This window comes from Prinia subflava, chromosome 5 (genome assembly GCF_021018805.1).
Source record: "Prinia subflava isolate CZ2003 ecotype Zambia chromosome 5, Cam_Psub_1.2, whole genome shotgun sequence".
Lineage (NCBI taxonomy): Eukaryota > Metazoa > Chordata > Aves > Passeriformes > Cisticolidae > Prinia > Prinia subflava.
Genome location: NC_086251.1, coordinates 46649286 through 46662158, shown reverse-complemented (window position 1 = coordinate 46662158; position 12873 = coordinate 46649286). Strand labels below are relative to the sequence as shown.

The following is a 12873-nucleotide window of genomic DNA, read 5'->3' as shown; positions in this document are numbered from 1 at the left end:
ATCTCGTGCTTTGGTTTGTAAAGTAACAAGGTATTAAAGTAAAACTTACCAAATTGAACACTCAAGTGCAACCAGAAATACTTAATATCTCTCATGGGATTTATAATACAAAGAAAAGTGGATTTTCAACTGTATAATTTATTATCAGCATCCTATATGGCTACCATGCATCACCAGGCTGTTCTACAGCAGATACAAGAACTACATCTTTTTCAGCGTACAAAAAAGCAGAAGATAGATAATGTCAGCAATACACACAAAGAGCTCATCTGGCACATAACTGGGCACGGAATTTTGAGTAAAGCAAATCTACTGCTACATCCAAATCACAAGATTCAGGTATGAGTTTTCATTTGGGCACTTAATAGTTCAGACACAAAGTACAGCTTTTTCAACACTTCCTAATAATGGGTTTAGTAACCTATTTGACTTTGCCCTGAAAACAGGGAAGAGACCTGCCTAAAGTAAAAACAAACAGATGCTTTAAGAAGCTGTTCTCTATTGCATACATCTCATGCCTGACTTTATCCATGACTGAATGCCTCCTACAGCACATCAAATGGCAATCCTTAGCCTAACAAGTGACTCTTTCCTAGTCCACGCATTAACTCCTATTAGCTAGGGCTTAACTCATTTGTTTAAACTCATGCTGATGATCAAAGCAATCAGAGCAGCTGTTAGCTCACCTGAATATAAAGCTTTTATACTTTATACATACTTTTTTTTTACCCCCTCCAATCTCTTAAGACTCCGTGTAAAGATAAAAGCACTTTTTAATGTATAAACTAGACAAGGTTTCATTCTCTATTTCCACCACAGTCTATGACCATTTTCAGCTTTTCTTTTCAACCATTTTTGTTCAGAGCATAAAACAGCAATTAAGTTGCCAGGGAGATTTACACTTTCTGAAGTAAATGCTCATATTTAAGTGGAACTACTTATTAGAATTAAATTAAGCATCCTGAATTATTTTTAAATAATATCAGCAATGTTACTATGATATTAGAGAAGACTATTCTAAGACCAGTTAGACACAACATTGCCCACCAAAACCAATCCATGCCTGTTATAGACAAAATTCTATAGATATGTATGTGGATTAAACTCTGCCTTGTAAACAGACACCCATTCTGAATAAAAACCCCATTCCAGTAACCTTTGATTAATATGATCACCCTTGCATGACAAACCATTTTTTTCCCACTGGTAATATTACTGGAGTAATACTTGAGCCAGACTGGCCCAAATGAAACCAAGTCCTTATTACTTAACAGCTACCTTCTGTAAAGTTGCTGCTGGTGAACCTTTTTTATTCTTTTAAAATTCATGCTTATAAAACTAGAAGTTGGTCAATTTAACATAATCTACATAAGAGAATTTTTGTAAAACTGCATAGAGTCATGTTTGAACACTCAAGCCTGAACCAAGATTATCTTACAAAATAAGCATAGGTCTAACAGATCCTAACACAGATATTTAAATTTTAGAAAAAAACAGAAGCAAAACCCCCGCATGTGCAAGTTACAAAATACTTAAGATTATATATACCTTGTTTCTGATAAATCATGTTCTTGAATCCGATCTACCCATTCCTTGAGTGCAGGAGAATTGTAAGCTGTCAAGTAACTTATTAGGTCAGTTTTAAAATTAGTTGCAGATTCACCAGCAGAACCAGATGCTCCCTTAGGTAGCCTTGGATATAAAGGGCTTAGCCATATTCTGAAGAGAAGAAAAAGAGAAAAATCAGCCATATAAACAAGTACACCCCACATTAACAATACCTGGGTTTAGTACATGAGTAAAGCACATCTGAAGGCCCTAAACAAATACTTGACAGATTCATGGTGACACTAACTACAGATGTCTTGCCTTTACATCTACAGAATCAGCTCATACTTGAAATCATAAAAATAATACCTGCAAATGAAAACAACATTCTCATAATTTATCCACACATACATTTACAGCTTTCACCGTTGTCAAACTAATCAGGCTCAGACACAGTAACCATCAATCCTTTCATCAACATTTTCTATAGGAATAGAACACTGCAATGTGTTCTGCTAAACTAGTGGTTTGTGCAACTGCATAGAAAACCACCAATTAAAGCATCTGAAAGGTTTATATAGTTTGAAGAGTAGCCCACAATAATAGGTTGCCTCTCAAGAACCTCCATCAGAGTAAAATAGGATGGGCACCACACAGGAGAATATTTAGCATTTCTTTCCAGTCACACTTGATTGCAGCCATGGGAAGCAAAGATTCTGTATTATCAACTTTACAATGTGTTGATACTATCCTTTGAAATTCAGAACCACCATATTGTGATACTGCACAACACTGCAGTATACAAAAGCTAAAAAAGAAAGCTATTTCTCATATTTGACAAGTAGAGAACTTGTTAAGTATCCCAACAGGTATTTTCATGCCTTCTTAGCTTTCTGAAAAGCTAACTGCCATAAGATGCTAAAGCCACCCATAAGATTTAAAGGTAAAAAAAATCAGTGGTTATTTTTGCCACTCAAAGAGGTTACCTCAGACAAGTAAAGTCTCAAAACCTTGCCATATTTAATGGCAGCAACATGGATGTCAAGTGACAGTAACTTCTGAAAAGCAACTTTCCATTAGTTTGAAGAAATTTTATACCCTGATTTACTGTGGTCATCTAACTAAAAAAATGCTCCCATAAAAATAGCCAAAAACTGAAGAGGTTGAGGATCCTTATATTAACGTGCCACTTAATCCTGTTTGTGCTCTCAATAAAACCATGTCCTAAGCTGGTCATTAAGTTCAAAAACTTCTACCAAAATATAAAACAGGAGAAAAACTCCTTTCCAGGAAATGATACTGGGCAAATACTAGGTCATCTACTGTATCATGGAACCAATAATGCCCAACATGTATCAGACCACATTTTAGATACAGTCACAATGAAACCAGAACATCTGCACATCCACATTGTTCTTGCAGTATTAAGATGATTTTTACACAGCTGCTTCAGCTCTATGTAAATGGTACTTTATAGCTACGAAATTTTTTCATAAAGAGACAGCACAGCATAATAAAATTTTGTATCAGTCAGACTGATTTTAAGCTATCAGTCAACTCAGAACACTGTTGTGTTTACAGCAGAACGCAAGTAGAGTTCAGACTTAGCTACCAGCATTCTAAGTCCAATTTTTGGTATTTCTGTTTTAGAATAGCTCCATCTCAAGTGTGTAAGGCTTGCAACACTAGATCACCTAATATCCCATCTCCAGCAGCAGCAAATACCAATGGAAAGTATTAAACATTCACCTGCTAGGGATTGTTGCTTACCCCTGAGTTTTCTGGTGCCAATCTTCAGCAATAAGATTGGATGTATGTATCACAACTCGAAGACCTTCTTCATATAGCAACAACATCATTTTCCTTTAAAAAAACATATATGACTCTTCATCTATTTCAAGTACACTGAGAGTAGGAGATAAATTAGCAATTCATTAAAAAGCTCCAAGGTAATTATTTTCAAAAATTTGTTCTGCATCATGCAAGCACTTAGACTTCAATCCATGTGCATGCCAAGCTCACATTAGACTACCCCCATATATTTTATTCCTGAGTACAGCTTAACATTTTATGCAACTAATTACCTACAACAAAGTGAATATTTACAGAACACTTCTTATATTTGCAATTCTTCAGATAAACTTCTCTCCTTGCAGATAGTCAGAAAATGAACTAAGGAACAATGAAAGACCTTTACTTATAGCTGAATTTATTAAAACCTAGTTACTTCCTGTTAAACTGACTTTTACTTTAAAAGAAGGTATGTATATAACTAACCATTGTGACAGCAAAAAAGCTATTTATTTATAATAACTCTTAAGCTACAGCACAAAGGGATTTTAAAACTAGTAACTGTGATAAATATACACATCTGTATCTTTTGTAAAAAAAATTGCTCAAATGATTATATCCAAGTTCTCATTAGCTGTGTAAAGACAGCATATCCATGTGACCCCAACAGATGAGATCTAAAACCTAAACTGAACCCAAAAGATCTTTGCTAAAACATAAGATTTGTTCTTATCTGTAGATTTCTATCTACAAAACTCATTTTGTGACATTTCTATTATATCCAATTCAAGTTTTTTCTTTGAGAAAGCCCCCAGATTTGCTAGTTATTTCCAGATCCACCATACGAACAGAAAAACATGATCACTAAATCCGTGTTGTGTCAGTCCTACCTATGACTGACCAAGTTTGCATTACAGTTTTGGTATTAAGGTGTGAGTTAAGAGCCAGGACCTGCAGTCTACCTGTCTTAGACCAGTTCAGCTGTCTGACTTGCACATCTCATATCTACTCAATAGCTAACTTGTCTCATTAAACTAGAACAATCCTGTCATCTCTAAATAGAAGATGTTTATGGAAGCTTTAAGACTCAACAATTTCTATGAAAAACTTTCTTTGAAAGGCTGCAGGGCTTTCTGCTTCATAGTGTTACTTACGTATGGTGAGTTCCAAATGCAATATCCAGTTTAGCCTACAAAATAAAGTTTATCATTAAAAATTGCTATTGTGCATTGCTTCTTATTTTGTTTAATTTCACTGCTCTCTAGTGGACAGATGTCAATGTACATTATCTTTCTTAATAACTCTAATGCATTCTCCACTTTGTACAAGCTAGATTTTAACTGGTAATACAACTCTTGCTGGAACTGTTCCAGACTTTGTGCCTCTCTTACTAGCAGCATTTTCAGAAACAGTCAGCAGAAAATAACTCAAGGCTCCTGCTGGACAGCAAGCTCAACAGAAGCCAGCATTGTGCCTTTGCATGAAGGGTGACCAACAGGGTCCTAGCCTGCATTAGGAGGAGTGCTGCCAGCAGGTCAAAGGAGGGGATGGTTCCCCACTGGTGAACACCAGTGAGGACACACCTGCAGTACTGGGTCCACATCCAACAGGAAATTCAAGATTACCTGAAAGAACAAAATTCCAGGACCGTTCTCCTCCTAACAGAGAGCACAGTGTCCCCATGATCATTGATATAGTTCACCTGGAAAAATCTTGAAACACTGGCAAGTTGCCATAGACACAGCCTCCCCCAGGATGAAGCCAATGGCTTCAACACTTAGGGACATCAAAACAATGAGCCCAGCATCAGAGATATAATGGCACGTGCCAGGCAGCGTGCTCACAGCAACTTTAACAGTATTATGGAGATTATTTGTATCAGCATTTCTTGTGTAAAACATATTTGGAAAATAATAACTCTTTGATGAGATTTAAGATTATAGTGACACTAGGACTAAGTTCTGGTTTACACAAAAATAATGCTTCCTTTTCAGCCATTGTAAGAACTTGAATTTAACACACTAGGAGAGAAGGTGAGCAGCTCTTGTGAGCCCTGTGACACTTCTGCGGGCAGTTGTTGTGTACAAACTTTCATGGGTGAAGCCTACCATAATCACATCTGACCAGGATCATTGTTACCATGTTCCTGTGGTCCTGGTCTGGATATTCCTCAAAGTGTAACAAAAAACTTCCCACATAAGGTGTGTCTCTTCATCAGTAACAAGACTTTGAATGTAAGAGATGGCTTAACTTCAACCAAAGATGATACAAATGTAATTACCTGACAAAAGCTAATATTCTCATAAGGCCGTGCTTGTGCCATTAGCTCTGCTTTGGATTCTCTCTTCTCACCATGAACTATCAGCAATGGCTTCTTCCTTAAACAAAAGGAGATTACCATTAAAACATCAAATGAATCAGCAATTAGCCTAAACCATTTCTTCACATAGCTATGACATCTGAGCCCTAAATCTGATAGCCCAGCAGAAAGATGGCACTGATATCAATATGCCTTATTAACTAACTCAAAATAGCAGTTAACTACAATAGAACCTCTAAAGAATAAACACTGGAAAATTGTAATAGAAAATAAAAAGGAAACAGGAAGTGTGGAGTAAAGCAGACACCAAAATAGAAACTCTAAATACAAGATCATGAAAGAAACTCTTGTCCCTATAGCTGGGAACAGACAAATGTAAATTCTCAAAAGCACCAATATACACAATGTGGATCTAAGACAATTTAGTAATTATTATCTTATACAGAAGATGGAAGGAAAAGATAGGGACAGGGAAAAGGAGAGGGTCTATTCTGGCAGTAATTTGGTGTTCCCTTCCTAAAAGTAAACTTCAGATCCTGCCAAGCAGATCTGATTTGTAGGGAGGTGTGTTGCCTCCCTGAGGTCCAGGTAAGAGGCACCCCCAAGAAAATTCCCAGCCTGGCTCAGCCCACTGATTATTATGGGTTTTTCAAGTGAGTACCAACAAAGTCCCAAGAAGACTGCAGACAAGAGAAAGGGACCTCAGGGCCGTGGGAGAACTGGTCAAGACATCTGAAGCACAAGTTGTGTTCTCTCCTGCCAGTTACAGGGAATGATGGGACAGGATGGAGATAACTGCAGACAGGATATGCAGACAAATACATAACCACAAGACATGACTATGGAGCATCCCTTTGCACCCCCACTGGGACACTGGCACACTCAAATACTTCTATAATGCACCTGCATACCACAGCACAGGGAGCAAACAGGAGCAACTGGAGATCTGTGTGCAGTCACAGGCTTTGATCTTATTTCAATTACAGAGACATGGTGGGATAGCTCACACAACTGGAATATTGTCATGAAGGGCTACATGCTGTTCAGGAAAGAACAGGAAGATGCAGTAGTGGAGCTGCCCTCCACATGAGGCAACACTTGGAGCATATCAGTCAAGATGTTATGGGTCAGGATAAAAGAGCAGACAAGTAAGAGTGACCTTGTTGTGGGTGTTTGCTGCCTGCCATCTGATCAGCAGGACTAAGTGGATGAGGCCTTCTACAGCAGCAGAACAGGCAGCCTCAGACCCTGGTTCTTGTGGGGGACTAACTACCCTGACGTGCTGGAGAAGCAACACAGCAAAGCATAAACAGTACAGAAGTTCCTTGAAAGCACTGATGCCAGCTTTCTGACATTTGTAGTGGAGGATCTCACACGGAATGGTGTGCTGCTCAACCCAATGTGGTCCCTTCCAACCTCGTCCACTCTATAATTCTGTGAACTCTGGTTCTACTGCACTTCCAGGAAAAAGGCACATTGTATGCTCACTTCCTCTGCAGGAGTTTGCAATTATCAGAAAGGAATTTCAAGCAAACAAGAACTGCTTTTACGACAATACCCATCAATTTAGCATATCATATCCATGAAATCATCCTGATCTTTTTCACGCAGTTTTCTTGTGGCCTTCCCACATTCTCTCCTTTCTCTTGCACTATCTGGCTCTTGACTCAGTAAACTGTATGGCAAAAAACTTGTTCTGTCTTTACAGATCATCTACTACCACGTCACTGTGACCCACAACAGGACTTCCTCAGTGTTAACTACTAAAAATCAGAAACCAGCTATCCTGAATTCTGACCATTTACCAGTCTTGAAATCAGAGAACTACAACTGCAGAATAAGAGCAGACAGAAAACTAAGAGTCTATGCACATTCAATTGGTAACGATCATCTGCACTGCAAAGAAGTGTTTATCATTCATTATAACAGGATCTTATATGAGGAGAAATGACCTGGAAATCTCATCATTTCACCTTTGGAAAATAAACATACCTGAATTCCTGTGGGTACTGTTTTACAAGCCATCCCACATCTATACAGTAGTTAAACTTGTATGTAAAAAAAAGAAAACAGACTCATTAAAAAGAAAAAAACAGCTAGATCAATGAACTACAGCAAAAAAGCTTTCTATATAAAGTCATCACACATTACTACTTACATCATAAATAGCATATTCTAAGAACAGGTGTATTTTTGACTTTCACATCCTTTCTTTCATTTCTCTTTAACAATTCAAGAATTAATTTCAGCTTTTCAAATGTGTGCATTAGTGCTCATATATTTTAACATCCAGGAAAAAAGAAACATATGCACATAATGTAAAAGCTTAGGTTCAAAGATCATCTCTTTGCCATGTGTTTGGATCATGAATGATAGCAAAAGCTTCTAGGCAATAACAAAGATATCATCCCTAGACTGCAAGGCATTCTTTTTTTCAAGAAACTTCATTCATATGAACATAAATATACACTTCTCAGTTGCACATTTTTCAAAAAAAGGAGAAAGTAGTCTTAAAATTGCCTGAATTCTACAGCAGGATGGTGTTTCTATTTCAATAAATTGTTCAACAGTCGAAAACATTTAGAACTCCCTCTACATTTTAACAAGGGATATCAGCTATGTGGCACAAGCATGGATTATCAAGTTTAAGATTAATGAAGTGAAACAACCAAGTGAAATCAGATTGGCAAACAGGACACTCACCTGGGCAGAAGATATGAGAGTTCCAAAAAGAGGAGACAAAATATCTATTAAAAACATTAAAGCACAAATAAATAAAAAAGACTCAAGTAAACATTTTGCATCTTGAACAGCTTGATAACCACCACAGCACAAGGGCCAGATTGTTCATAGACCTGATGTAACAGAGGCATTCACAGGTTTACTGTTCCAAGTATTCAAGTCATTGACTCTCCCGTGAATCACTTAGGATCATGTGCTTATAAAAATTAACAATCCTCTCAAAGCAGAAAACAAGTTTTAAAAGCTGATTAAGAGAAAGTCCAGCATCAGATTGAGAAAGGGACATTAAACTGCTCTATCCCCTATTGAATGGGCTTGAAGAACTGTGGCAGGGCAGCAGCAGTAAGGACATAGTTAATGTTTATTTATCAGCTGCAGACTGATTGTGGGATATGGGTATCCATAGTTCAATCCAGTAACACAGGAAACTAATCCAACTGGGGATTTATAACCTCAACAACTAAAGCACAGCAGTGACTTGAAAATATACTCTACAAGTCATTTCCAGGATGTGCAAACTATTTAATGGCCTACCTCTACAGAAATCTGGTTTAGCAGGTTAAACAAACAGAGAATACTGCCTGTCCACCAGCTCAACTAATCACCGAGCAGGACTCCCAAGAAAGGACAGGCCAAACACCACAAATTCACAAAGCATATGAAAACATCCTGCAGTCTGACAACTGAAGTCTGACACTCGCTTGTGCTAAAAGGCATGAGGCTGAGGAAAAGTCACAGCCTAACTGTATGGGTCTTGAGTAATTTCTTCTCTCTCAAAGAACTACAATTTTTTTCTGCCTTATTTTATTGCATTTCTGCACACAATTCTCTTACTGATATTTCTGATTCTGTCTTGTGATGTGTCAGATTTTATTTCTAACTGCACGGATGTTCACAGGCGCACAAAGCTCTTCCGCCTTGTATCAAATTATATCTAACAGCATTCCTGAAGCATCAGCATCGTACCCCAAAGACTCGAGTCCATCTTGACAGATGGACAGCTCTCTCCCAGCTGAATTTAAACGGATCCATGAACCCCAGACACAGAGCTTCCCAAGTACTGCATGCAGTAATAGTGAACTGTTAGGTCCAAACCACTCAGCACCCTGAAGGCAAATGCAAACAACTACTCAGAGTTATGCACCCAAGAAAAGCACCCCTTTAAGTGCCACAAAGACAAGTGGTTTTCCCCGGATTAGCTCACAGGGAAAGCAGCAATAAGAAGCAGCATGACTTGCCTTGGCTAAACAGACATTAAATTTCTGCAGCCTAACTAAAGTTACAACAAAGCATCAGCAAATAATGCTTTATACACTGTACTTCTAAAAAAGAATGATCCAGATAACAGAACCAATTTCTACAAACCTGCACATTTAGAATATTAAACCTCAGCAACACCAAGAAATACATGCATTTAAAAACACCCACAAACTAAAAATAAGCATTCTCTTGCTTTCTCCCAAAAGCCCTCTTCTAGTAGAAGCTACTTGTTCACCTTTTATGTGCAGAGCTCCAGAATTATAGTTCTGTTCAATTCCACTGACTTTAGTGAGAAAAAACCTGAAAGGATTGCCTCCAGTCACCAAATCCCAGGTATCTTGGGCTTCACTGGGTGCTGTATTATATTCCTCTTCTTTCACATTCTCTGAGAGTTTGTCATCTTTGCAAAGATTCAAAGAATGTTCTTCAGGTACATCGTATTTTTCTTCTTTCACTGTTTCTTTGTGGGCATGCTTTTGCTGATCTTCAGGCTCTTCATCACTGCTAGAAAGACACCAACCAGAGCCTTCTTGGCTTGGTCTCTGTTTTACTGCTGGAGGTGTTTCTGTGGAAAGACTTTCATCAGAGAGCTTCAGGGGAGAAGCTTTTCTCTTGTGAGCAGCTTTCCTAGCTTCAGAGCACGGATACTGTGGTCCACTTGTTCTACCACGTGCAGCCTCCGACAGTGAAGATGTGCATGGTTTTTCAATGTCGGAATTTTCCTCGGCACTGTCATCACTGCTAGATACTGTCCATTTACCGTGTGCGCCTTCCTGAAGCATGTTCCTAGGGATATTAAAAAACCACACAAAAATTGTACGTTTTTGTTATGCTCAAGTCTGTCTCCCTTCCTAGTTCCCATCTGTTTATTACTAAGGAACCGTGCTTTGGTATTTAGTAGAACCTCCGGGAAATTTCAAAGTGTACAGGGCTTGTTTCTGTGCCCGGGAAACAAAGAAACACGGACAATAGGGGCAACCATCAAATGGGAAGCAGCAAATGTGAAAATCTGCACATGGAAAACGGGCTAAGACAGAGGCGCCTATGGGAAAGCATTCTAAAAATCAGAGGTGTGATCTGCACGGTACAGCTATTTCCCCACGGCTGAGCGATCCAGCGCGCTCTGCTGAGCGGATCCAGGAGCACGGGGCCGAGCGGGGGCGGCGCTTTCGGGCAGCCTCCGTGGGCACACTCCGGGACCGCGGCCTCTCTCCGTCACCCCGTGCCCCGGTGAACTCCTCCACCCTAAACCGCGGCGGCAAACCCGGCCACGGCCGCCCCCACCGCCCCCGAGGGCAGCGTGGCCGCGACTCCCGCCGCCGCGCCACAGTGAGGGCAGCGCCAGCGGCCGGGGAGGCGCCGCGCGGGCCACGGCACCAAGGAGCCCCGGCAGCCGCTCCGCTCCGCTCCTGCAGCCCGGCGGGCCCTCCGCCGCCCGCCCTGCCCGCCACCTCTCACTCACGTACTCACTCACTGACCAAGCCGCCGCCCGCCCGGTGCCCGGCAGCGCCCGCGATGGGGAGCGAGAGCGAGAGCAGGCCCAGGCCCGGGCCCGCCCTCTCCGGCGCGGTGCCGCCCCCCGGCCGGTGGCGCGCGGCCGCCGTGAGGCGGTGCGGGGGCTGCGGCGGCGCCGCGGGCGCGTCTCAGTGAGCGGAATTGTTCTAACGAGCCGTCGTTTGACCTTAATATTAGTAATGGGCAGGTGCGGAATTTGCATAATGGTTCTTTCGGCGCGGAGTTAATTACTGTGTCTGAAGTGTCCCGCTAATGAGATAACTGCGTGAGGACTTCGGGAAGGAGTGAGAGGAAAGGAGGTGTAAAATTAATCAAAGGAGGAGCGCGGCCCGCATCAAAGCGCGCTTTGGCTGCTGCAGTGAACTGAGCGCTCCGATCTCGTTACTCTAATTTATTGTCAGCTTGTGGCCGCCTTTAATAAACTCTGGAAGTGCCAGCACACAGTGAAACTGGCAGGCCACTCGTGGAAAAGCTTCCCTGAAAATTCAGCTGCTTTGTGTGATTTTCTTGTTGCTTTTCCACAGAGCTGTGTATAAGGCTTTTTCCTGAAATGCGTCATGGATAAACACTACTGTAAGATATGATACTGTGTTATCAACTCTTACTGAAGGTGTTCTGTGGGAAAAGCTCTTAGGAACGTTGGATGGTTTTGTATGTTATGTGAGCACTCTCTAAGTATAGGCTCTGGAAATGCCTTTTTGTTTTCTGCGAGTAATTCAAAAAATTTTATGGCTTCTGACTACGCTTTCATTGCACTCTCTTATAATTCCTGTCTATATGGTGACTTAACTGAGAATTAAAGTTTATCTGACGTTTTTCAAGAAAAAATTTATGGTGTGGTAGAAGCAAATTTCATGTCATTTGTTTCCTAGAAGTGTGTACTATGTATTCTATGTTTGCAGAAAGCTTTTTCATCATAAGTACATAAAATGTACCAGTATGAAAAATTTTATTTCAACTTAAAAATCCCAAACTGACTGGATTCAACACATTTTCAGTTTTACTGAACAGAGTAGATGAATAAAGGTGATTCAACAAGTGCCTCTTTTATTTTTCCCATAATAGTTACACAAAGTAAAAAATCCTGGGTTAGATTTATTGGATTTTAATGCAAATCACTTTGTTTCTGTAGGTTTTTGAAGCGTGAATGAAGACAGCAAAAGCTATTTAAGCAGAGAAGACTCTACAGTTGGTCTAGTAACATTTTTTTTTGCTAGAAACCTTTAAAGGTATATACTTTTTCATTTATGTTCTGAATATCCAGCTTATAGATGTCTCACTGTTGAGAACACTGTGTACTGACTGGTCTACACTAATTGGAGTGGATTGCTGTAGGTGTGGTAAACAGAAATACCTACAAATCCTAAAAGTAATTTTCTGATTTCCACGTATTTATTTCAAAATAAAATAATTAACCCCCTGGCTTTTCTGCTGAAAACTGTGATAAGTAGAAAGTTGTATTCTATTTCATATGTGTACCAGACATATAAAGTAAATTAATTACTGAGCTTGTTACTAGTTTTTATTAGTGGTAAACTCAATTTCTTTTTTCAATGGTTTCAGTAAATGTGAAACTGCTGCATGTCCCAAAAATAAACATGTATTGTCAAAAATATATCTGGTTTTAGTTTCAAGTAATAATTGGGCATTTTTAGCCATGACTTCTCAATTGTAAATCTACAGAAATCTTGAGAAAA

At 39.8% G+C, this 12873-nt stretch overlaps 1 protein-coding gene across 4 annotated transcripts in view; it reads right to left on the bottom strand.

Moving 5' to 3' along the window:
• The window catches only part of TDP1 (tyrosyl-DNA phosphodiesterase 1), a 45919-nt gene extending 34658 nt beyond the window's left edge, over positions 1 to 11261 (bottom strand). Inside the window, exons 1-8 of one of the 4 annotated variants that reach the window (XM_063399194.1) lie at positions 11140 to 11261; positions 9897 to 10447; positions 8363 to 8406; positions 7652 to 7707; positions 5621 to 5717; positions 4494 to 4528; positions 3319 to 3411; positions 1549 to 1719 (exon numbers count right to left, since the gene is read on the bottom strand). In XM_063399194.1, coding sequence (XP_063255264.1) covers positions 1549 to 1719; positions 3319 to 3411; positions 4494 to 4528; positions 5621 to 5717; positions 7652 to 7707; positions 8363 to 8406; positions 9897 to 10443 — 1043 coding nt within the window. In that variant the 5' untranslated portion in view covers positions 10444 to 10447; positions 11140 to 11261. Of the gene's footprint in view, positions 1 to 1548; positions 1720 to 3318; positions 3412 to 4493; positions 4529 to 5620; positions 5718 to 7651; positions 7708 to 8362; positions 8407 to 9896; positions 10448 to 11123 lie in introns of all 4 variants that reach the window. The other 3 variants (XM_063399192.1, XM_063399195.1, XM_063399196.1) reach the window with 3 other exon arrangements.
• Between the last annotated feature and the right edge of the window lie 1612 nt (positions 11262 to 12873).